At 58.2% G+C, this 25,408-nt stretch overlaps 1 protein-coding gene across 2 annotated transcripts in view; it reads left to right on the forward strand.

Moving 5' to 3' along the window:
- Positions 1–22,350, forward strand: part of BICRA (BRD4 interacting chromatin remodeling complex associated protein) — a 46,497-nt gene extending 24,147 nt beyond the window's left edge. Inside the window, exons 2-14 of one of the 2 annotated variants that reach the window (XM_049787236.1) lie at positions 6,592–6,692; positions 7,330–7,375; positions 7,455–7,497; positions 10,543–12,483; positions 12,942–13,118; positions 17,826–18,467; positions 18,553–18,733; positions 18,876–18,967; positions 19,289–19,350; positions 19,764–19,912; positions 20,025–20,119; positions 20,210–20,312; positions 20,551–22,350. In XM_049787236.1, the coding sequence (XP_049643193.1) occupies positions 7,335–7,375; positions 7,455–7,497; positions 10,543–12,483; positions 12,942–13,118; positions 17,826–18,467; positions 18,553–18,733; positions 18,876–18,967; positions 19,289–19,350; positions 19,764–19,912; positions 20,025–20,119; positions 20,210–20,312; positions 20,551–21,689 (4,665 nt within the window). In that variant the 5' untranslated portion in view covers positions 6,592–6,692; positions 7,330–7,334 and the 3' untranslated portion in view covers positions 21,690–22,350. Of the gene's footprint in view, positions 1–6,591; positions 6,693–7,238; positions 7,376–7,454; positions 7,498–10,542; positions 12,484–12,941; positions 13,119–17,825; positions 18,468–18,552; positions 18,734–18,875; positions 18,968–19,288; positions 19,351–19,763; positions 19,913–20,024; positions 20,120–20,209; positions 20,313–20,550 lie in introns of those variants that run through there. The other variant, XM_049787237.1, reaches the window with a different exon arrangement.
- The last annotated feature ends 3,058 nt before the right edge of the window (positions 22,351–25,408 follow it).

Genomic DNA, 25,408 nt, shown 5'->3' on the forward strand with positions numbered 1-25,408 from the left:
AGGAAGGAAGGAAGGAAGGAAGGAAGGAAGCCAGGAGGAACCCCTGAGCGCTGCCGGGTGTGACCCAAAATAAAAATAAAGAAGGAAGGAAGGAAGGAAGGAAGGAAGGAAGGAAGGAAGGAAGGAAGGAAGGAAGGAAGGAAGGAAGGAAGGACCTTGATATCAAAGAAGAAACAGGAAAAAGGGCCGGGCAGTGGCGCTAGAGGTAAGGTGCCTGCCTTGCCTGTGCTAGCCTTGGGTGGACCTCGGTTCGATCCCCCGGTTTCCCATATGGTCCCCCAAGCCAGGAGCGACTTCTGAGCGCATAGCCAGGAGTAACCCCTGAGCGTCACCGGGTGTGGCCCAAAAACCAAAAAAAAAAAAAAAAAAGAAAGAAACAGGAAAAAAAAATGCAAAAAAGAAACCAGACCTAGTCTCTTGCTGAACATTTTTTGTGTTGTTTTATTTTTCTTTGGTGGGGGGGGGGGGGTTTACATCCGGCAGTGCTCAGGGCTTCTTCATGGCCCTGAGCTGAGGAATCTCTTGTGCCTCTTGTGGTGGTGTTCGAGGGACCAGATGGGATGCTGGGGATCGAACCCAGGTCGGCTGGTCATGTGCAAGGCCCGCCGTGCTGTTTCTCCAGTGCCTGCATGATCGCAGTTTTTCCGAGCTGACTTTGATGCCTTCGACAGGTTCCATGGCCCAGGAATGTTGAAGGTCACCAGGAATTGGAGACAGAGATTTTCATGGCTCCTCACATTGCTTCCTTTCTCCTCCCTTGAAGGGAGGTGTGGCGCCCTGGCTGAGTGGACCAGGGGAATGAAGGGCTGTCTCTTTTGTTCCTGCCGCCCAATGAGCGTGGTGGTGATCACCCCCTCTGCGGCCAGTCTGCTGCTCCTGGACTCTGCACATGGTCGCCCACAGTGCTCCAGATGTTGTTTGAGTGCTCCTTGTTGTTTCTGAGCAGAGCCTGGTCTGGATCCCAGGCCCCAGAACCTGGTTTTCTTATGTGCTGTACAATCAGGGCAGTGGTACGTGGCCCGGCATATCCACAGCCAGGATTCTCATAGAAAGTTCCAGGCCTTGGGGCCGGAGAGGTGGCGCTAGAGGTAAGGCATCTGTCTGCCTTGCAAGTGCTATCCTAGGTCTGATCCTGTGCTTTGATCCCCTGGCGTCCCATATGGTCCCCCCAAACCAGGGGCAATTTCTGAGTGCTTAGCCAGGAGTAACCCCTGAGCGTCAAATGGGTGTGGCCCAAAAAACTAAAACAAAAAAAAAGTTCCATGTCATGGGGCTGAAGAGATAACATAGCCACAGCAGTAGGGTGTTTGCCTTGCTCACGGCAATCCAGGATGGATCTGGGTTTGATCCCTGGCATCCTATATGTTCCCCCAAACCAGGAGCGATTTCTGAGCACAGAGCCAGGAGTAACCCCTGAGCGTCATCGGGTATGATCGAAAAAAGAAAAAAAGAAAAGAAAGTTCCATGCCGTGTTCACTTCCTGGAGCTGTAGAAAGTCACACCCATCAGTGCACAGAGCTGACTCCTGGTGGTGATCAGGGGACTCTATGGGGTGCTGGGGATCGAACCCAAGTCAGCCATGTGCCAGGCAAGCATCCTCCCCACTGTCCATTACTTTGGCCCTCCTTTGCCTTATTGAGACCAGGTGACCAGTAATCTGGGGCCAGGCCACTGTTTCAGCTGGTCGTGATGACCCTGGCGGGGCTCATGGCCCAAATCTCTTCCCGCATTTCTTCTGTCCATTAAAAAAGTTCCACTGTGGGGCCGGAGAGACAGCATGGAGGTAAGGCATTTGCCTTGCATGCAGAAGGATGGTGGTTCGAATCCCGGCATCTCATATGGTTCCCCGAGCCTGCCAGGAGCGATTTCTGAGTGCAGAGCCAGAAGGAACACAGAGCGCTACCGGGTGTGACCCAAAAACCAAAAAAAAAAAAAAAAAAGTTCCACTGTATTGGGCCAAATGATAGCACAGCATAGGACGTTTGTCTTGCATGCAACCCAGATCTCTGACATCTCTTATGGTCCCCAAGCGCTGCCGGGTATGGCCCCAAAACAACAACAACAAAAAAAACAAAAAAGCTTCACTGTGGGGCTGTCAGCCAAAGACCTTCCATTTGATCACCTTTGCCAAGATGCCCCTTTTCAGATTAAAAAAAAAAAAATGCTTGTACATTTGGGACCGGAGCAGAGCAGTAGCACAGCGGGGAGGGCGTTTGCCTTGTACAGGAGTGATTGACCTGAGTTTGATCCCTGGCATCCCATATGGTCCTCCATACAACACCAGAAGTAATCCCTGAGCAGCATTGGTTGGGGCACCAAAACAAACCAAAAATTACCTCCCAAAAATAAAAAATTGTGTGGTCGGAGAGATAGCATGGAGGTAGGGCGTTTGCCTTGATGCAGAAGGATGGTGGTTTGAATCCCGGCATCCCGCCTGAGCCTGCCAGGAGTGATTTTTGAGCACGGAGCCAGGAGTAACCCCCGAGCGCTGCCGGGTGTGACCCCCCCCCCCAAAAAAAAAATCCAGTAAGAATCTTCGATATCCCGTAGGGTTCTCTCCACCCCTACCCCGAACCTGCCAGGCCATTGATTCCTGAGTGCAGGGCCAGGAGGAACCCCCGAGCCCCACCAGGTTGGGACATAAACTAAAAAAAAATAAAATCTAATAGAAGAGAAAAAAAAAAAAGTTTCCTCCAAGGGCAGCAGCTGCAAGAACAATTGCTTTGAAAACAGTAGGGTCCATGAGTGAGGACCCCCGGGCCCCCCAGAGTGAAATTTCGCATGTCAGGGTGGCCCTGGACCCTACCAGGCCTGGGCCTCCTTGGCCAAAAGGCCCAGACATGGAAAGAGGTGCTGGAGGCGGGGCCGGGTCATCCCAGAGCGCCCCCTCGTGGCCGGAACCCGAAGCGCCGCTCCCTGACCTGAGCTCTCTTCCTGCAGGAGGCCCTGAGCCTGCCAGTCACCCGCAGGTAGACCCCGGGGAGTGGGACCTAGTGGAGGCCGGTCTGCCGGTGTGGCCTGTCCCTGGGTTTGGGTTCAGGGTCTGACTCAGCAGGAGCCCATAGGCCCCCGCGCTGGGTAGGAGTGGATCTCTCTTGATGCCCCAAAGTGGCTCTTTTATTGTTTGTTTTTATTGGGGGGGCCCAACCCTATGGTGCTCAGGTACCACTCCAGGTGGTGCTCCGGAGACGCTATGGGATGAAAGGGGATGAAGGCAAGCGCCTACTCACTGTGCTATCCAGCCCAGTGTCCCAAAGTGGCTTAAACAGGAATGAGGCTTTTCCTATTTTCTTTTTCTTTCTTTTTTTTTTTTTGGTTTTTGGGTCACACCCAGCAGTGCTCAGGGGTTATTCCTGGCTCCAGGCTCAGAAATTGCTCCTGGCAGGCACAGGGGACCATATGGGGCGCCGGGATTCGAACCGATGACCTCCTGCATGAAAGGCAAACACCTTACCTCCATGCTATCTCTCCGGCCCCTTCCTATTTTCTTTCTGGTTGGTTTTTAGGGCCAGTGCTCAGGGTTTGTCATGAGGGGCTCAAAGGACCATCTGGGATGCCGGGGACCAAACTCGGGTTGGCCAAATGCAAGGCAAGCGACCCCCCAGCTGTATTATCCTCTAGCCCCTGCCTTTTTTTTTTTTTTTTGTAATTTAGCATTTGAGCCCCATCCAACAGTGCTCAGGGGCTGGGCCCAGTCTGGGATACCAAGCATTGCTGGAGAGCGAACCTGTCTACCTGCACACTAAATAGGCCCCTTTTCACTCAGGAACTTTTCCACGCAGCCCCTGGTGTCTAGCCATGTCACACCCGTGAGCACATGAGACGTTTTATGGAGAGGAAATCATACAGATCCACTTTCCATCACCCCACATTCAGGTATGGGACCCGCAAATGGGAATGTGATCTGCAGTTTTAGTAGCAGTACAGGGGGTGTAGGTGCTGGAGCAATAGCACAGCAGGGAGGGCATTTGCCTTGCACACGGCCAACCCGGGTTCAATAATCCCCGGCATCCCAAATGGCCCTGCCTTGAGACAAGACAGGTGTGAGCTCTGAGCACCATCAAGTATAGGTGCCCCTCCATATCTATCTATCTATCTATCTATCTATCTATCTATCTATCGAGAAAATCATGTCTATTAAACACCTCTGGCTTTTGGAGTTAGGTCTTGGTTCTTTTTTTTTTTTTTTTTTTTTGGTTTTTGGGTCACACCTGGCAGTGCTTAGGGGTTACTCCTGGTTTCATGCTCAGAAATCGCTTTTGGCAGGCTCAGGGACCATATTGGATGCCGGGATTCGAACCAATGACCTTCTGCATGAAAGGCAAACGTCTTACCTCCATGCTCTCTCCGGTCCCAGGTCTTGGTTCTTGTTTTATTTTTGAGAGGGGTGTTAGGTTTGGGGTTACTCCTTCTGGCAGGCTCATGGGCCATATAGGAAGTCTGAGATCAAACCCAAGGCAACCATAATGCAAGGCAAATGCCCTACCCATCGTGCTATCTCTCTGGCCCTCAGAGGTGGATCTTGGGATGGGGCATCGTCCGAGTCTGAACTCTGCTCTCTCTGCTCCAATCTGCTCAGGTGGCCATGGGGCAGAGAAAGAGCCTCAGGTCACCTGGGGCACCAGCTCGGAACCCCCATGATCCTGTCAGACACGTTCCCTGAGCTCAGATCAGTCCTGGTTCAAAGAGGGGAGGAGGCGGTGGGCCTGGGGCTTCTGTGGCTTTACCTCAGTGAATTTTTTGCCTGGTTTTCTCCCACAGAGTAGCCCACCTTTGTCCTCTGGGTCTCTCCCATTGATGAGTGAGCCCTGAGCTACAATGGTATCTTGAAGAATCCAGGTAATTAGTATCTGATTGTGCTGGAAAGAACTAGATGCAGACAATACCTTAAGCTGATAGAACTGTGGGGTCTAAGGCCCTGTCCTCTCCTTCTTGCTGCTCTCCATTGCCTCTGGCGGGTTGCCTCCTGGTGGCATAGTGGGCCAAGGTCTCAGCTCTATTTCGAAGGCGGCATGGAGCCAAGGTTTTCCTCTCTGGAGAATTCTGTCTGTCTTTAAACCCTGGAAGCAAAACTTTCTTGCTGTTTTCCAGACTTCCCTGGAAGTCTTGTTGAACAGAATCCAAGACTAGATAGATACTTTGGCTTTTGTTGTTTGCAGAGTGCTGCCCAGGCTTCCAGGAAACTGAAGAAGCTGAATGTGGGGGGAGGGTGAGAGGGGGAGGGCTGCTGGATGTTGAGCCCCGGACCTTCGCCCTTGGGTGCAGTTCTTTTATTATTAACATCATTGTTATTGATTTGTTTGGGGGCCACATTTGGCAGTGCTCAGGGGACAGGACACTCCTAGCTCTGGGCTCAGGAATCATTCCTGGCTGAGCTCAGGAGATCCCTATGGAATGCCGGGAATCCAACCTGGGTCTGCTGCCTGTGAGGCAAACACCTTTCCCGCTGTGCTATCGCTCTGGCGATAAAACTTCTTGGCTCTGACCCATGATCTCGGCTTGTTCCAGTTGAGATACCTGGACTCCGACTCACATCACAAGGTGGCACTGTCACTCTCCTCTAGGACTTCCAGGGACCTCCGTCCCTTTCACTCCAGGCTGTCCCACTCAGCCCGCTAGCTCGGGACCACACCCTCCAAGATGCTCCCCAATGTTCCCGCAGCCTTTGACGAATGTCATCCACAGGCATGCTCAGTGTGGCCCCCTGGGACTCAGAGCCCGGTGCTCACAAATGCCTTGAGGACACTCAGCTGTGGGCGCCTGGACTTTTGGGGTGACTGTGCCCCGGGAATGTCACTTTGGGGATAGCTCCATGTTTCGGTTTCCTCCTGCCTTCCAGGGACCCCTGGCTCTGGACTCAGCCCACAGCTCAGGGTCAGAGGTGCCCGGCTGAGATCTGGGGGTCTCTCCAGGCCTGTGGAGGGAATGGTGCGAGGGAACCACAAGACTAGGGTTGCTTTCCCTCTGCCTGCCCCTTTGGGTGCATATGACGTGTGAGACGTGTATGCACGTATTTGCAGGTGTCGTGTGCATGTGTGTAGGTCTGTGTAGTATGTGCTGCTGTGTATACTTGTGTGTGTCATGTGTGTGCATGTGTGGGGGTCTATATCATATGTGTGGGTATGTGCCCATGTGTGTGCCTGTCCGACCTGGCTGGCTGTGCTGTGAACTTGTTGGGGTTTTTTTGTTTTTTGTTTTTGGCCACACCTGGTGATGCTCAGGGGTTACTCCTGGCTCTGCACTCAGAAATTGCTCCTGGCTCGGGGGACCAAATGGGACACAGGAGATCAAACCCAGGTCCACCCTGGGTTAGCCACGTGCAAGGAAAATGCCCTACCACTGTGCTGTCATTCCAACCCCGTGAACTCGTGTTGTTGAAACTCTGTTGCTCTCTCTTTTTTTTATCTGTGCTCACTCCACCCCACAGTGCTCACTTAGGGTCTGCTCCTGCCTCTGTGCTCAGGGGTCCCAGGTGGCGGTGTTGGGCCAGACAGAGGTGACCAGCACCTTCCCTGTGTCTCTGGGTGACAGGGTTGAGTCGTTCCCAGGGCTAGCCCCCCCTTATCTCACTCTGCTCTCATTCTTTCACAGCTGGCTTTCGAGAGAACACTCCGCCAGTCCCCAGCCGGGGGCCCCGTGTAGACCTGGAGCGGACGACCCCTCCTTCCCTTCATGATCCGTCTGTAGCGCAGGTAACCGGATACCCTGCTGAGTGTTCCCCTGCTCACTGGAACTCACGCAACCCGGCTCCCCTTGTCTCTGCCTTCCTCAACCCTGACCCCTGATGCCCTAACCCTGACCCCTGATGCCCTCACCCTGACCCCTGACCTCTGACCCTTCTCACCCCATCTGGGTGGCAAGTTCCATAGATCCCCTCATGGGGGCCCCTAAGGGCACGTGGGAGACTGGGGGCCTGTTTGTGGGAAGATGACTCCTCGCAGCCACATCTTTGGGGAGCCCCTAAAAGATAGGTGCTCGTGGCCAAGCCCGCTCACCTTGAGGAAGAAAGATGAGGATGAACTCCTCCTTGTTGCGCCTTCTACATCCAAGCCAGGCGGGGGTGGGAGAGCCTCCGTGCCTGCCCACAGGTGGGGTGCAGAAGGACCCTCCCCTTGGGGTACCACTAGTGTCATAGGGTCCCCATGCAGACTCTGTGTTGGTGGGAAGTCAGATCCATCTGGTTAGGGAACTCAGGGGAAGGGCATGGGCCTTTTGGAGGCCACAGACTCCAGAAACCAGACACTCTCCAGGCAGACTGAGTTGAGGGATACCTCCACCGCCTGCCGACTCTAAACCTCTCTTCTTCCCTCCCTCCTGCCGGCTGCTCAGTGGCGATGGATGATGAGGACGGGAGATGCTTATTAGATGTGATCTGGTGAGTGATGGGCGTCCCTGGCCCCTCCTCCATGTACTCTCCCCCCAGTGTCTGATCCGCCCCCCTTTCTCTTTTTCAGCGACCCCCAGGCCCTCAACGACTTCCTTCATGGATCCGAAAAGGTGAGTGCAGGACCGGAGGCACTTGGGATGGAGGGTGTTGTGGTCGAATTCCCCCAAACCCACACATACCTGCTGTCTGCCCTGGGCCAGACTGGGCTCCTCACTTACCCCCCTGGATTCCACACACACACACACCCTCCAACGCCTAAACAAAGAAAGAGGCATGGCTGGGCCTGCGGAAGGTTTGAGACAGTGGAAAGGGGTGCTGTGGAGGGCTTTTGGGGGCACATGGTGGCCGGATAGTGGAGTGTTGTGGCGTCGAATGGGGGAGCACATATGGGATGGGTCCCCCAGGGAGAGGGTGGGAGTTGGGTGGGGACTGTGAGCCCCTCTCACCCTCGGCGACGTGGCAGTGTGGATCTGGGGGGGTCAGACTGGGCCTGTCTGGGGAACATGAGTGCGGGAAGCCTTGAGAGCCCATCCAGGGAGGCCCTGGGCAGTATCTGGGCACAGAGGCAGCTGGACTCGGAACGCAAAGCTGGGGTGCATGTTCCAGCACCACTCGATTCGTGTGCAGGGAGGCAGGGATGGAATGGTGCCCACAGGCTGCTGGGAGAAGGGCACCCAGGGCAGTCCTAGGGGCGCTGAGAGCGGGGCCGTGGGTTCTGGGACTGCGGCGACTGTAGAGGAGGCCTTGGGCCCCTGTAAGACATGGACCCCCCCCACCCCCTGAGTCACCAGCCCCAAGCTTTGGGGGCTCCTCTGAGGCCATTTCCTGAACCCCGGTCTATGCCGGTCTGTGAACTGACCTTTGACCTGGGGGTTTCCTTGCAGCTTGATGGTGACGACCTCCTGGATAACCCCGGGGAGCCCCAAAGTGCCTTCTATGAAGGTCCCGGGGTAAGTGCCCGCCCCCGGAACACCCCGGCGGGTTCGGCGGCCACAGCAGTCCGGGTGGGGACCATCCCTCAACAGGGCCCATCCCTAGACCTGGCCCCGCCTGGCAGTGGGGACAGGGCCAACCCCTCCTGCCCGCAGCCGTGGCTTCTGCCACCTCGTGTCCCCACACGCAGACACCTCCATCAGCTTGCCTGCTCACAGGGCCTCGGCCTGGGCCTCCCTGTGTGACCGTCACCATCTTTGGCAGGGCCTTCGGGGTGCTCAGGAAATCTGAGGACCAGGCAGTGCCAGGGATCAAACCAGACTCGGGCATGCACCAGGCTGGCACAGTCGCTGTCTCGCCTCCTAGCCCCAATTCCCAATGTTGCTGTAGTTTCTGATTTTGCTTATTTGGGGAGAGACACTCCAAGCAGTGCTCAGGGCTTACTTCTGGCTCCGTGCTAAGGACTGATTCCTGGCGGACTCGGGCGACCTTATGGGGCGCTGGGGAGTGAACCTGGCTCAGCTGCATGCAAGGCCAGCACCTACCCCGCTGTATAGGGCTCCAACTCGACTCTTTTGACTAATGTTGTTTGGGCATCGGGTGTCTGTCCTGGTATCTGGTCTCCCACGTTGCTCGGCTCCCTCCCCTATTCCTATGCTCCTGGTTCTGTCTGTCTGGCCTCCCAGGGCCTGTGAAGGCCAGGTTAGACCCAAAACGCAGTTAAACACTCCCAGCTCTGCAAGGTGGGATGCCAAGGGCTTTGGGGTATTGGCCTTCATGTGCAAGACCCCCTTGTGTATCATAGCATAACCCTTGACCGCATTACATGGTTTAGCCCTGGTGGCCCCCAGCACCGGACTCCAGTAGCCCCCCCCATAGTGGGTTTTTTTTTTTTTTTTTTTTTTTTTTTTTTTTTTTTTTTGGTTTTTGGGCCACACCCGGTAACGCTCAGGGGTTACTCCTGGCTATGCGCTCAGAAGTCGCTCCTGGCTTGGGGGACCATATGGGACGCCGGGGGATCGAACCGCGGTCCGTCTCCTAGGCTAGCGCAGGTAAGGCAGGCACCTTACCTCCAGCGCCACCGCCCGGCCCCCCCATAGTGGGTTTTCAAGCACTGGCTCTTCAGGACCACACCCCACCTGGTAGAGTATTGGCGAGAATAGCCCCTCTTTTTAGGGAACCAACCAGAAAGGTCCCCTCCACCCTCTGACCTCCAAAATCGGAGCTTCCAGCTGGACCAGGGTATGACTCTTTGGTAGGGCTGGCTTGGCTGGTCTGCTCCCCATCAGGTTCTGAGCACTGTCTCCAGGAATGGCCCCATCAGGAAGCCAAGTCTCCCATGAGACCCCAGTCCTAGTGGTCTCTGTGTTTTGCAGATTCATTTTTTTAAAAAACTTTATTTATTCATTTTTATTGATTGATTGTGGGGCCACACCCAGCAGTGCTCAGGGATTACTTCTGACTCTGTACTCAGAAATTGCCCCTGGCAGGCTGGGGCACCATATGGGATGCTAGGATTCGAACGGGTCCCTCCTGGGCCATCTGCATGCAAGGCAAATGCCCTACGGCTGTGTTATCTCTCCGGCCCCATGTTTTGCAGATTTTTTTTTTTTTTTTTTTTTTTTTTTTTTTTTTTTTTATGGGACACCGGGATTCAAACCAACCACCTTTGGTCCTGGATCATCCCAACCACCTTTGGTCCTGGATCGGCTGCTTGCAAGGCAAACGCCGCTGTGCTATCTCTCCGGGCCCGTTTTTGCAGATTCTTAAAAGGGGACACAGGAGAAATGTCCCAGAAAGTTCTAGAAAGGAGCACTGCATGCTTCTCACCCCAGAGGCGCCCTTTTCCCTTCTGGTCTAATTGTACCATTAAAAAGTGGAAGATTTCTCACAGCTGTTGGAGCCTCTGGAATCTGGGGCTGTAGTGGTGGGGACACTTCACAAGTGTTTGTTGTTTAGTTTGGGGGCTCCTAGTACGTTGCTCTGGGGGCCAGATGGGTCGAACCCAGGCCTCCCATCGGCGATGCCTGGGCCCAGTCCTTGGGCCCTGCCTGGTGGGTTTGCAAAGTGTCACCCGAGAAGTCACTGTCATGACCCGGTTTCCTACTTTCAGCTGCTGTGTGCAGAGGGGAGCATGGGGTCCCCAGCTCCAGCCACCCTGTGGGTTACTATAGCCCGGCCCTGAACTCTTTCCTCCCTTTTCTTCCCCCCTGGACCTGTAGCTCCATGTGCAGGAAGCTGCTGGCAATCACCTGAACCCGGAGCCCAGCCAGCCAGCGCCCAGTGTAGACCTCGACTTCCTGGAAGATGACATCTTGGGCTCACCAGCCGCAGGGGGCGGCGGGGGTGCCGGAGCGGCCGAGCAGCCCTGCGACATCCTGCAGCAGAGCCTGCAGGAAGCCAACATCACAGAGCAAACGCTGGAGGCCGAGGCCGAGCTGGACCTGGGACCCTTCCAGCTGCCCTCCCTGCAGCCTGCGGATGCCGCTACGGGTGCAGCGGGTCCTGGAGGGGCGGCCCCTGTGGCCGCGGGACCCCAGGCCCTCTTCCCTGGCAGTGCTGACCTACTAGGCCTGCAGGCACCCCCCACCGTGTTGGCCCATCAAGCGCTGGTGCCGCCGGCGGACGTGGTGAACAAGGCCCTGAGTGTGCAGCCCTTTCTGCAGCCCGTGGGCCTGGGCAATGTGACGCTACAGTCCATCTCTGGCCTTCCGGGGCTGCCCAATGGGAGTCCCGGCGGTGCAGCAGCCGCCACACTTGGGCTGGCACCCATCCAGGTGGTGGGCCAGCCGGTCATGGCCCTCAACCCGCCCGCCTCCCAGCTTTTGGCCAAGCAAGTACCTGTCAGCGGCTACCTGGCATCAGCAGCCGGCCCCTCGGAGCCCGTGACACTGGCCTCGGCTGGCGTGTCCCCACAGGGGGCTGGCCTGGTCATCCAGAAGAGCCTACCTGCTGCTGTGGCCACCACACTCAACGGGAACTCAGTGTTTGCCGGAGCTGCGGCCACAGCCGCTGCCAGCGGGGCACCATCCGGGCAGCCCCTGGCCGTGGCACCTGGCCTGGGCACGTCGCCCCTGGTGCCCGCCTCCAACGTTATCCTGCATCGCACGCCCACGCCCATTCAGCCCAAGCCTGCCGGGGTGCTGTCACCCAAAGTCTACCAGCTGACCCCCAAGCCCTTCGCCCCCGCAGGCGCCACACTCACCATTCAGGGCGACGCGGCAGGACTGCCGCCGCAGTCCAAGGCCCCCCAGAACCTGACTTTCATGGCAGCAGGAAAGGCTGGCCAGAATGTGGTACTGTCTGGCTTCCCCGCGCCCGCCCTGCCCGCTAATGTCTTCAAACAGCCACCGGCCACCACCCCGGGCGCAGCCCCGCCGCAGCCCCCTGGCGCCCTGAGCAAGCCCATGAGCGTCCACCTGCTTAACCAAGGCAGCAGCATCGTTATTCCGGCCCAGCACGTTCTGCCCGGCCAGAATCAGTTCTTGCTGCCCGGAGCTTCGGCTGTGCAGCTGCCCCAGCCACTCTCTGCCCTGCCGGCCAACGTTGGGGGCCAGATCCTGGCGGCCGCCGCGCCCCACGCCGGCGGGCAGCTCATTGCCAACCCCATCCTCACCAACCAGAACCTGGCCGGCCCGCTGAGTCTGGGCCCCGTGCTGGCCCCCCACTCCGGGGCTCACAGCGCCGCGCACATCCTCTCGGCCGCCCCCATCCAAGTGGGCCAACCTGCCCTCTTCCAGATGCCCGTGTCATTGGCCACTGGCAGTCTGCCCACCCAGAGTCAACCTGCACCCACCGGGCCCGCCGCCACCACCGTGCTCCAGGGGGTCACACTGCCCCCCAGCGCTGTGGCCATGCTCAATGCCTCCGAAGGGCTGGTGCCACCTGCCACCGCGGCCACTGCATCTGGGGAGGCCACGCCAGTCCTGGCCGTGCAGGCTGCCCCCCAGGCTCCCCCTGTGGTCAGCACCCCACTGCCCCTGGGCCTCCAGCCTCCAGCCCAGCAGCCCTCGCAGGCTGCTGCCCCGCCTCAGGCCTCAACCACGCCGCAGCCCAGCCCAGGCCTGGCGTCCAGCCCAGAGAAGATCATCTTGGGACAACCACCCTCTGGGGCCCCTGCGGCCGTCCTTGCTCAGGAACCCGTGCAGATGTTCCTGCCCCAGGTACTGGGGAAAGCAGGGTGGTGTGGGGGACAGGGGAGCCGAGATGGAGCAGCCTAGGTGGGAGCTGAGCCTGGTCTGGGGCATTTTAGTGACATCCCCCAGGTATATGGTCCTAGGGGGAGCCCAAGAGTGATGGGACCTGCCAGGCCAGGAGAGGGTGGACATGTGTGGACAGATGGACAGACAGCGGGCAGAGGAGCTGGTAGAACCTGCCAGTATGGGGGGGGTTCTCTCCAGCCAGGTTTCTTCACTTTCTTCTCTGAAGCCTGGGTGGGCAGGGTTGTGTATAGAGCTTTGGGGTGGGCCTGGTAGTGTAGTGGGTTGGGTTGTGGTGGGGCCTTGCAGTGGACATTGTAGTATAGTGGGGACATGGATGGCCATGGTTTGTGGTTGGTTGTGGGCTGGGGGCTGGTGGACATGGGGGGGCCATCTGACCCCAGCACGGCCTCCCTTTTCAGGAGAGGAGCCGGCAGCCCCTCTCTACTGAGGGCCCCCACCTCTCCGTGCCCGCCTCGGTCATAGTCAGCGCCCCACCTCCCGCCCAAGACCCAGCCCCGGCCACCCCCGCTACAACCGGAGCAGGCCTTTGTCCGCAGGCCCCCGACAGCCAGGCAACCCCGGCGCCGGGCCCCCAGGTAGAGCCCCGCAGCCTCTGCCCTGCGCACCCCTTCGCACAGCCCCGCGCCTGCCCGCTCTGGCTGCCCTGCCCGCCTCTCTGTCTTGCTGACTTGGGGAAGGGCCCCCCTCTTTATTCTCCCCTGAGTGTTTCCTGACAGTCCGAATGCTGGGGATACGGACACCCCAGGCTGGGAGTGGACGGAGCCTCTCAGCATCTTCTCCCACAGACACACAGACAACCTGGGTCCTGCCCTCCTTCCATGCTCATGCACAGGCCCGGGGCTCCCTGCTATCCTGTAAAGCCAGGTCTGGCTCCCATTTCCCTGCTGCTGTGTTCCATTTCCCCCCCTCCCTCCCCCCGCCCCCCGCTACTGTGTGCTGGGGAGTGGGTGCCAGTGTGCGTGCTTCTTGGAGTTTGTCCACATGCTCCTGCTGCCAGGCTGGGTCCCTTCATGCTTGCTGCTGGAAGTACGCGTCGCTTCTGTCTCCAGCTCTTGGGACTGGGGCTGCCACAACCCCCCTGCTTCTTTGTTGGGGGACAATTGGAGTAGGCATGGCTGTGCCAGTCACAGCCCCTGATGCTTGGGGTCCATTTGTCCTGATTTGCGAGTGCTGGGAGTAGCGTCTACCCCTAGTTCAGTGCATTGAGCCACTCTGGATGTGCTCTACCTGTGTCCCCATGGATTTTTCACTGGGGATTTTTCGCGTCCCTGAGCGCTGTGTTTCCTGGGCTCTCACAGCATCTGCTCCGGCCTTTGCCAGCCTGTATTCCCAGATGCCTTCACATCTCTCTGTGGACACTGCATGTTGGGGAAACGGATACCATGAGATGGAGGTTCTGTTGTGGGAGTGTGGGTGTCTGTCAGTGCCTTCCTTCACTCAGGTTCGATCTCCGGCATCCCATATGGTCCCCAAGCCTGCCAGGAGTGTTTTCTGAGCGCAGAGACAGGAGTAACCCCTGAACATCGCTGAGTGTAGCCCAAAAACGAAGGGGAGAGAGAGACAGAGAGAGAGCCAGCACAGCAGAGAAGGCATTTGACTTGCCTGCAGTCCACCGAGGCATCTATCTGCCTTGAGCACTGCCGGATGTGGCCCACAAAACAAACCAAAAGAATGCAAAGAACCAGTAGGGTGAGATGCCTGCAGAGAGCCCCCTAAACCAGATCCCCTAGCATTTCCAGGTGTGCCCTCCCCCTTCCCGAAATGGTCTCAGATTAGAATAAATGGAAACATTTAGGGAGGAAGGGGGATTAGACTGGTGAAGGCCAGGGCCTTGAATATGCCCGCCTGGATTTGCCTACCAAGCCCCACCTTGCTCGCTTCTTTCCAGGGTGAGGAAGAGCAGGTGGATGAATCCATCCTTTTGGAGCACAGGCCACTCTTGCCCATGGGTCATGCTTTCATTACTTTCCATGATTGTTGTTCCATGGTGAAAGGCGCAGGCCAGAGGGACACAGGTCACCCCTACTTGGAAGGGGCCAGCAGAGAGGACGAGGCAGGGAGCTGCCTAACCAGTGGGAGCCAACGAGGCAGGGCTGAGGCCTGAACGCAGCTGGAAGACACTGGGAAGCTATGTGCAAAGTCCCTGAGGCAGGGAAACGCTGGTTCTGATGGGAGAATGGTGGGAAAAAGCCAGGGGGTGGGCAGGGAGCCCAGTGCAAGGTATCAGTCTGGTGAGCACCTGGGAACATGGGAGAACTTGGAGCTGTGCTGGTGAAGGCTGGTGGGGAGCCCACTCACTTCATACTAGGATTGGGGGGTGGGGTGGGGAAAAGAAGGAAAATCCGGGGCCTGCGCAGTGGCGCTCGAGGTAAGGTGCCTGCCTTGCCTGCGCTAGCCTAGAACGGACCAAGGTTCAATCTCCCGGCGTCCCATATGGTCCCCCAAGCCAGGAGCAACTTCTGAGCACATAGCCAGGAGTAACCCCTGAGCGTCACTGGGGTGTGGCCCAAAAACCAAAAAAAAAAAAAAAAAGAAGGAAAATCCAGGGGTTGCAGTGATGGTCCAGCAGGGGCCATATTTCTTGCATGTGGCTGACCCAAATTCAATCCCCAGCATCCCATGGAGTTCCCTAAATCTGCCAGGAGTGATTTCTGAGCATTTCTGAGTATGATTTCCCACCCCCAAAAGAGGAAAAGCCCAGCAGATCCCTCTTTGAATTTTTTAATGGGAATATTTTTGATTCTCTGTCTGCCCCCTGAAGGTTCTGTGCAGTGGCTAGAGGATTCTGGAGTTTACCTGGGACACCCCAGGGGTGCTCTGCGGCAACATGAATTGAACCCCAAATGCTATTCCATCTTCCGGCCCCCAACCCATTTAAATCTCCCCATATCAGGCAGCTGCCATATTGCTCCTCAGTTCTGGATGGAAGGAAGGGAGGGAAGGAGGGAGGGAGGGCTGAACAGATAGCACAGTGGAAGGGCATTTGCCTTGCACACAGCCGATTCAGGATGGAGGGTGGTTTGATCCCAGCATTTCATATGGTCCCTGTGCCTGCCAGGAGCGATTTCTGAGCACAGATCCAGGAGGAATCCCTGAGTGCTGCCGGGTGTGACCCAAAAATGGAAGAAAGGGAGGGAGAGAGGGAGGGAGGGAGGGAGGGAGGGAGGGAGGGAGGGAGGGAGGGAGGGAGGGAGGGAAGGAAGGAAGGAAGGAAGGAAGGAAGGAAGGAAGGAAGGAAGGAAGGAAGGAAGGAAGGAAGGAAGAAAGGAAGAAAGGAAGGAAGGACAAAAGAAAGAGGGAGGGAAGGAAGGAGAAATGAGGGGACAGAGGTATAGTTTTGGCTGCCCTGGCCACCAGCAGTGACCTTGTGAGTGAGGCCACTCAACTTGACCCTTGCTCGGCCTGAAATGCTGCCATGGGCACCAGCTCCTGGGTCCATGTGGCCTGGATTCTTCTCTGAGCCTCTCTTCCCTGGAACCACAGAGCAGCCTATGTCTGACCTTTGGAGCTGAGGCACCAGGTTGTGGTTGACCTGCAAGGCTACACCCACTGCCATCAGGGGACCCCAGACCCACGTGACGGAAACTTGTGGGTCCCCAAGCTTCATCCTGGGTCTGCCATTGTGCAGGCAGATACCTCTGTGTGGCGCTGCAGGGGGGTCCCCATTGTCTCCCTCTCCCTGTTTCCTGCAGTTGGGGGCGCTGGTTCCACTCCCTGGAAGCCCTGTACCCCATCATGGCTACATGCATTTGAGTTGCTACTGTGCAATCTTGTTCTCCATCTAGAGAGGTGGGCTCGCGCCCCACCCTCAGGGCCACCAGGGAGGGACTCCCACGGGACAGGCTTCTGCACAGGTGGCACAAGCAGGCATGAGTCTGTGGGTCTGTGGCTATCCTAATCCCCCTGGTCAGTGACAAAGATGGGGAGCAGATCTCAGATGCTGGGTGCCTTCGTGTTTCTAGTTTGCGCGCGCGCGCGCGCGCGAGAGAGAGAGAGAGAGAGAGAGAGAGAGAGAGAGAGAGAGAGAGTCTTTGCATGTCTCCCCACCCCGCTGGTCATAGCCCACCCTCTTTGTTTCTCATTGGTTGTTGCGAATGTCCACTAGAGTCTGAGCACCACCGATTTGCCAGTTTGCTCATCTCCTAAAATGAAGTGTCCACTGGGGAGGCACTTGCCAGGGCTGCAAGATCTTCATTGAAAGGACCCTGTGGTCTCTCCAGCCCTTGGGCCAGGGAAGAAGGGATGGAAGAGGAGATGATGGAGCAATAGAGGGATAGAAGGATGGGAGAGTGTTGAAGGCTGGAAAGATAGATGAGTAGTGGGTAAGGAGGGAGAATGCATGGGAGGATCCGGGAAGGCTGGATGCAGATGAATACAGAGTGGAAGGCAGGATGGACAGATGGATGGATAGACACATGAGCCTGTTGGTTTGGTTTTGGGGGTTTTTTGGCTACATCCAACAATGTGCAGGGGTCACTAACCTGGCTCTGTGCTCAGGAATCACTCCTGGCGGTGCTCAGAGGATCCTAGGGTGCCAGAGATCGAACCCGGATCTGCCACATGCAAGGCAAATGCCGTCTCTGCTGTCCCCACAAAGGCGGGATTGTTTGGGACCTGCCTAGGTCATTTCCGGGCTTGGGATGGAGACAGGAAGCACCGGGAGGGAGGCCAGAGCGTGGGGGAACTGTGGCCTCTTGGACTGGCCTCAAACAGAGTTCATAGAGGTTGCGGTTCGGGGTATAGAGCGAGTCTGCAGGGCCGTGCGTGCTAGTGGCCAGCTGCTCAGTGGCACTGGACAGTGTGCATAGCCTTGTCCATGACACACACACACACACACACACACACACATCTGCCCTAGGCAAGCGGGGTCACCTGTCCCCATCCACCTGCCCGTGAATTTTCTGGGTTTGCAGCTTTTGGCTTCAGCTTCCTGCAGTGTTGGGACGGCCAGTGGTCCGATGGCCACGCCCCACCCTCCGCTATGCTCCACCCGTCTCCCTGCTGGGCAGCTGGCTCTGTGCCTTCCCCACCCGCTTCCCCCTTCTGCTGTCCCCCCAAATCCTGCAAGGCCCACCTCTATGTGGGGATGCTGGGGAAGTGGAGAGGTATTGGGATGGGGGCTCGGGGTGCTGGTGTGGAGGTTCCAGCAGGAGGGGTCGCTCCTAAAAGCCCCCGTATCTACACCAGAGGGCAGGAGAAGGGGAGAGTTGGTGGGATGGATTGTTGGGGCTCCCTTGTCTTATCCTGCTGCTCCTCTGACTCTGCCTCTTCCCTCTACTCAGATCCCGGCGGCGGCTCCCCTGAAGGGCCCCGGGCCCGCCTCGTCCCCCTCTCTACCTCACCAGGCCCCCCTGGGGGACAGCCCGCACCTGCCCTCTCCACATCCTGCCCGGCCCCCCTCCAGGCCCCCGTCCCGTCCGCACTCAAGGCCGCCCTCACAGCCTCAGACCTTGTCCCGGCCACCCTCAGAGCCCACCCTGCACCCCTGTCCCCCGCACCAGGCCCCAGCACCTCTGCCCAGCATCTTTGTCATCCAGAACCAGCTGGCCGCTCCCCCTCCTGCAGGACCGCCAGCCCCAACTGCCTCGGGCCCATCCCAGCCCCCTCTGCGTCCCCCTTCCCAGCCCCCTGAGGGACCTCTGCCCCCAGCACCCCACCTCCCTGCAGCCTCCACCTCCTCTGCGGCCACAGCAGCAGCCACCTCCGAGACGCCCACCAGGCTGCCGGCCCCAACGCCGCCTGACTTTCAGCTCCAGTTCCCGGCAGGCCAGGGGCCTCACAAGTCCCCCACCCCTCCTCCCACCCTCCACCTGGTCCCCGAGCCCACAGTGCCCCCGCCCCCACCTCCTCGGAGCTTCCAGATGGTGACCCCCCAGTTCCCGGCGCTGCCCCAGTCCAAGGCTCTTCTAGAAAGGTTTCAACAGGTAAACACGGCTGGGACTCCCCTGCGCCCACCTGGGGTACCTCCTTGCCCCACCCCCAACCACCTGCTCTACCCCCCCTCATCAGGTGCCGCCTGGGATTATTCTCCAGAACAAGACGGGGGGTCCCCCGGCCACCCCACAGACTCCCGCCAGCTTGGGGCCCCTCACCAGCCCCCCTGCCTCGGTGCTGATCAGTGGGCAGGCCCCATCCGGGACCCCTGCCGCTCCCAGTCACCCCCCAGCCCCGTCGCCCATGGCCACTGCAGGTAGGGGAGGACACAGGAGAGATGAGCCGCAAAGGGGGGCAGAGGTGGGGTGTGGGCACGCTCAGTGAAGGGGGAGGCAGGGGACCCTCTCCTGAATTGGGGTGTCATGACAGTCACCCCAGACGTGCCTCCCCCCAACCAGGCCACCCTCTGCTTCCTGCCGAGAGCAAAGCTTTTTCCAGCAGTGTCACAGCCCTGAGCACCATCAAGCCAGGCAAGGCCTCGGGGCTGCAGGTGAGTGGAGAGGGGTGACCCCAGCGGGAAGGGGATCGCCAAGACCCCCTCAGACACCAACACAGCGGTGGGCTAAACTAGGGGGGAATGGGGATCAGGGCAGAAATAAAGCTGGAATCCTGGAGGAGACCCCACTAGTGAAACTGAGTCATTGGGTCACAGAGTAGGACCAGGGAGGCAGTAAGAAGAGTATGCCGGGGAGGGAAGGACACAGGTCGGGGAGCCTCTGCGATGCTTTGGGGACTCAGAGTGTTGGACATCGGTGGGCCAGCTGGGGAGGACCCTCCATGGGGTCCAGACCCTCACTCACTCTCCCCACAGTGCGAGAGCAGGCTGGGCAGTGTCAAGAAGCCCCCCGTGCTCCAGCCCAGCAAGGAAGCCTGGTGAGTGCATTGTGGGAGTCCCCCAGAAATGGAGAACGAGGGTTCGGGCGGGGTCATATTACAGAGTGCGAGTCACCAATGGGCCCCTGAGCACAGAACCAGGAGTAAGCCCTGAGCACTATAGGTGTGGCCCAAACACACACTCCATAAAACAACCCAAGTACAGCCAGACAGGCAGGCCCTAACTACCCAGTGGGCCTGGCAGCTCCGCCCAGAACCCCCAAGGGGACCGAGGCAGTGCAGCCTCTGCTGCCCCCCAGCGGCGGGACACGGGACAGCCAAACCTGACCTCAGGCCTCCCCAGAACTGGATGGCTGGGCATGGCATGGCATGGCATGGGCGGGCAGGGCATGGGACCTGGGCTTGGTTCTCACCCCCCTCCCCGGCTCTGTGTGTGGTCTCTCCCGCCCCAGCTTCCTGGAGCATTTGCACAAACATCAGGGCTCGGTCCTGCACCCTGATTACAAGACTGCCTTCCCCTCCTTCGAGGATGCCCTGCACCGCCTCCTGCCTTACCACGTCTACCAGGGCACCCTGCCCTCCCCCAGCGACTACCACAAAGGTCAGGCCCACATTCTGCTCCAGCGGCCCCAGCCCGCCGCGGACCCCACCATCTGTCCTCACCCACATCTGTCCCTGCCCTCCTCACCCGTGCCCTCCTGCCCCCTCCACAGTGGATGAGGAGTTCGAGACAGTGTCCACGCAGCTGCTGAAGCGCACCCAGGCGATGCTCAATAAATACCGCCTCCTGCTCCTGGAGGAGTCCCGGGTAAGGCTGTGGGGTGCCCGTCCAGCCCCTCAACTCCAGGCCTGGTACCTGCCCAGCCCAGCCTGCCTCACTTGGCCCTCTGTCCCATAGCGGGTGAGCCCCTCGGCGGAGATGGTCATGATCGACCGCATGTTCATCCAAGAGGAGAAAACCACCCTCGCCCTGGACAAGCAGCTGGCGAAGGAGAAGCCAGGTGAGGGGGATGGCAGGACCCCACAATCCGGGCATGAGGACGGGTGGGGGCACAGCTAGCCTGACCCTAGCCCGATTTTCTCCATTCCCATGGGGACACTAGGCAACCCCCAGCACTTCGGTGCTTGGGAATAGATGGGGGCACAGGGCTTAGCGCACCAGGGCACCCAGGGACCTGGCAGTGCCAACTGTAGTGCCTCCCTGACCTGGGGCCCTCCCACTTACCCTCTCACCCACAGATGAGTACGTGTCTTCCTCGCGCTCCCTCGGCCTCCCAGTGCCCGCATCTAACGAAGGACAGCGGCCTGCAGGCTCAGGGCACCCCGCACCCTCCACCCCGGGGGCGCCGCCACCCCTGCACCTGCCCACCAAGCTGGTGATTCGGCACGGCGGCGCGGGTGGCTCCCCGTCTGTCACCTGGGCTCGGGCGGCTGCCGCAGCCTCATCGTCCTCATCTTCATCGTCATCATCCTCTTCACTGTCCTCTTCATCCTCCGCCACCTCAGCCCTGGACACGGACGAGGACGGCCCGATGCCATCCCGCAACCGGCCGCCCATCAAGACCTACGAGGCGCGCAGCCGCATCGGCCTGAAACTCAAGATCAAGCAGGAGGCCGGGCTGAGCAAAGTGGTCCACAACACGGCCTTGGACCCCGAGCATCAGCCGCCGCCGCCACCACCACCGTCCAGTGTGCTCAGGGCCGCCGAGCCATCGTCCCGGCCACCACCCGCACCCCCTGCACCCCCAGGCCCAGGACAGATGAATGGCACCATGGAGCACCCCTCGGCCAAGCCCCCTGCGCCCCATGGTCCACGCCTGCCTTTGCGCAAAACCTACCGGGAGAACGTGGAGGCTCTGGGCACGGGCACAGGCGAGGGCACGGCAGGTGGCGGTGGCTTTGGGGGAGGCCGGACCCGCGCCCGGGGTGCCTCCAGCCCCCCGCCGCTGACTGACAAGGTGGGCGAAGCCACAAGCGGCCTGATCCGAGAGCTGGCGGCCGTGGAGGACCAGCTGTACCAGCGCATGCTGAAGGGGGGTGCACCTCAGTCCCAAGCCCAGCCTGGTGCCCCCGGGGGCAGCCGCACTGGCGAGCCGGCCTGGGAGGGCCCCCCATTGCCCCCCGCTAAGCGGCGCAAGTCTGACTCACCCGACGTGGACCAGGCCAGCTTTTCAAGCGACAGCCCGCAGGATGACACGCTCACAGAGCACCTACAGAGCGCCATCGACAGCATCCTGAACCTGCAGCAGGCCCCTGGCCGCACCTCAGGGGGCCCGCACCCCACGCCCACCGCTCCGCGCTCACCCCCACACCGGCCTGAGGCCTACCCAGCCCCCAGCCAGAATGGCGGCCTAGGCACTCGGACGTGGGACAGATAACAGCGGAGCCGGCCCACGCGGGGCCTCCTCCGCCTCTCGGGGGATGGGTGGTCATGACACCACCAGCAGCACCCCCACATTTTCTTGCCTAAGTTATTGGAGGCCCAAGAAGGGCCTCGCCACCTCCCTGCTCTGCCGGCGCAGCGCGGCATGGCCCGGCGTGGGCAGGGCGCTCATAAATTTTGGGGAGGGGGCAAGTGAGGCCCAGGGCCCCCTGACTCAGTGGTGGTGGTGTGCCCTCACGGATCCGTGTCCAAGGGAGCCCCCACGGGCTTTAGGGAACAGGCGAGGAAGGCTGGCAGGTCCCTCCGTCACTACCACCCCCGGCTATGGGGGCCCTCAACCCACTCCCCGTGCGTGTGCCCGAGGGAACAGGAGCAGTTCCAGACCTACCACCACCAAGACCCCCCCCCCGCACCTCCAAGACAGGAAAACGGGGTCCCCTCCCCGCTCCCGACCACCACCAGTCTTCCCCCCCCCTACCCCGTTCTTCCTGCCGCCAGCCGCCTGCCCACACCAGATTTTGAAATCTCGGAGTCTAAACGAGTACTGTAAAATAACTTTTTTGTACTGTATTTATTGTGCATAACGATTTTTTAAAGGAGAATTCTGTACATTTAGAACTTGTAAATTAAAAACCGATCCTTTTTTTAAAACTGTACCCACGGCCCGCCTGGGTTCCTTTGCTTTCAGCCCTTTGAGGTGGAGGGTGGAGTGGTAGAGAGGAGGGGAGACCTTGGGGCCTCGTCCCCTTGCCACGCATGGGGGGAGGCGTGGACTTCACTGGACTGGAGTGTCTCCCAGGGCCAGGATGAAGGAGGAAGCAGCCAATTAGTGGCTATCCAGCTCAGATTCCTCCTCTTTTCTAGACGGGGTTTCTCTTCCAAGGCTCCTTCTTTCTCTCCACTTTTTGGGAGGGCGGCTTTGGGCAACACCTAGCGTCGTCAGGGGTTACTCCTGGCACTGCACTCAGAAATTGCTCCTGGGAGCCAAAGTGATAGCACAGTGGTAGGGCGTTTGTCTTACACATGGCTGATCTAGGGCAGACCTGAGTTCGATCCCTGGCGTCCTATATGGTCTCCTGAGCCAGGGGCGATTTCTGAGTACCTAGCCAGAAATAACCCCTGAGCTTCACAGGATGTGGCCTGAAAAATAAAAGAAGAAATTACTACCGACAGGCTCGGGACCATATGGGATGCCAGAGATCAAACCCGGGTCTCTTCCAGGTTGGGCGTGCTAGGTAAACGCCCTACTGCTGTACTATCACTCCAGCCCTGTTCCTCTTCATTGTTTCTGCATCTATCTCCAGCACTAGTGAGTTCTGCCCATGGACCACTCCCTCAATGTTATCTGAAGGTCTGCAATATATTTGTTTTTGTTTTTTGGGGGGGTCACACCCGGCCAGCAGCGCTCAGGGGTTACTCCCGGCTCTACGCTCAGAAATCACTCCTGATGGGCTCGGGGGACCATATGGGATGCTGGGATTCGAACCACCATCCTTCTGCCTGCAAGGCAAACACTCTACCTCCATGCTATCTGTCCAGCCCCTGCAATATTTTGTTGTGTTTTGGTTTAGGGTTGGTTTTTTTTTTGTTTGTTTGTTTGTTTTAGGCCACACCCAGCAGCGCTCAGGCCTTACTCCTGATTTCTTTGCTCTGAAATTACTCTTGGCAGTTTTACTCTTGGCAGTTTGGGGGACCTTATGGGATACCAAAGATCAAACCTACCCGCGTGCAAAGCAAATGGATTCCCTGATGTGCTGTGCTATCGCTCTGGCCCCAGCAAGCATCACTTCTTTTCTTGCCCCCTTTCTTGTCATTGTTTTTATGACATCACTTGGCATGTAAGTGACACCGGGGTGCAACTCTAGATCTTCTGCCTGGAAAGCACATGCTCTCCCCAAAGACGAGCCATCCCCAGATCCTCGAGGGTCCTTTTACACCCAACTTGTGTGCAGTGTGAAAAAGGGGAGCAGGGGGCTTAGTATGGGAAGATGTGAGTGTCGGTGAAGTTGGGGACCTTTGAGCCAGGATGGTCTATACAGGCTCCGTAACCTTTCTGTCCTGTGACACCCCAAGACTGAGACCATTTAAACATCAGAAGCAAAGCCAGGGAAACAGCCCTTAGTAAAAGCACTTGCCTTGCACATGGCTGATCCCAGTTTGAACCCTGTCAGTCAACACCTAGAGTCCCCACCCCCCCACCCCCAGGACTGCTGGAGTGATCCTTGAGCACAGCCAAGTCTGGTCCCCAAATCCCAAAGAAATACAATGGGGGTGGGGGCAGAGCGATAGCACAGCCTTAGGGCTTTTGACTTGCACGTGGCTGACCCAGGATGGAGCTTGGTTTGATCCCTGGTGTCCCATATTGTCCCCCAAGCCAGGAGAGATTTCTGAGTGCATAGCCAGAAGTAACCCGAGGTTACTGGGTATGACCCAAAAACAACAACAACAACAAAATATATATAAACAAAGAAATACAATCAGGGGGCCAGAGAGATAGCATGGAGATAAGGCGTTTGCCTTTCATGCAGAAGGTCATTGGTTTAAATCCCAGCATCCCATATGGTCCCCCGAGGCTGCCAGGAGCAATGGAGCGATTTCTGAGCGTGAAGCCAGGAGTAACCCCTGAACACTGCCAGGTGGGACCGACCCAAAAACTAAAAGGAAAAAAAAAAAAAGAAATACCATCAGGACACACAACACACACCCCTGAAGTTCTTTGTTTTGTTTTTGAGCCAAACCTGGCGGTGCTCAGGACTTCCTCCTGGCTCTGTGCTCAGAAATTGCTTTTGGCAGACTCGGGGTGGGGTGGGGGACACGACCATATGGGACACCGGGAATCTGCCATCTCACTGGGGTCTGCCCTGGCTCGTCCGAGTGCAAAGCAAACACCCTATCATTGTGCTATCTCTCCGGTCCCCTGAGTGGACTCTTGTTTGCTGCAGCAGGATGTGATGGGACCGCTCATGCGAGGCTTCCCCCACATGACTCAAAGTTTTGGGGGTGTTCACAGATTCGTTTTAACAGAAGGACTCATGGAGCTGGAGTCACAGGACAACAGGAGGGCATTTGCCTTGCACCCAGGTACCCAACCCAGGCCCCATCTCCAGCATCTCTGATCACCAGGAGTGATTCCTGAGCACTGCCAGGAGGTGTAAACCCTCCCACCCCCAATCAAAAGCAGGGGGACTCTGATTCACGGAGCTGGTTCCGAAGACAAACACTCCATGGCCTTTGTGTCCACGTGGTGTCGGAGGGACTAAAAAGAAATCAAGGCAGGAAGCTCAACTGACTCCCCTCTGAGCTGGAAAGAGGTGCATTATCCTTGGGTTCCCGCATGGCGGCGCCAAAGAGCCGGTCCCTCTTTTTATTTGTTATATTTATTTTATTTATTTGGGGGTGGGCACACCCGGCTATATTCAATGGTTACTCCTAGCTCTGCGCTCAGGAATTGCTCCTGGCTGACTAGCTGGCTTGAGGAAGCATATGGGACGCCAGGGATCAAACCCTGGTCGATCACATGCAAAGCAAGTGCCTTCCCACTGTGCTATCCCTCAGACCCCTGCTCCCAGTCTTTGCAGCCGGAAGGAAATCCTGGATTTCAGGGTGAAATTCAGATGTCGGGGCTGCTGGTGGGGCTCACAGTGGGAGGTTGTCCATCTCTGTGCCCGGGCACAGCACCACGAACCCCTCCAGCACAGCTGGCTGTGGCCCTTA

The sequence above is a fragment of the Suncus etruscus genome, chromosome 14 (genome assembly GCF_024139225.1).
Source record: "Suncus etruscus isolate mSunEtr1 chromosome 14, mSunEtr1.pri.cur, whole genome shotgun sequence".
Taxonomy (NCBI): domain Eukaryota; kingdom Metazoa; phylum Chordata; class Mammalia; order Eulipotyphla; family Soricidae; genus Suncus; species Suncus etruscus.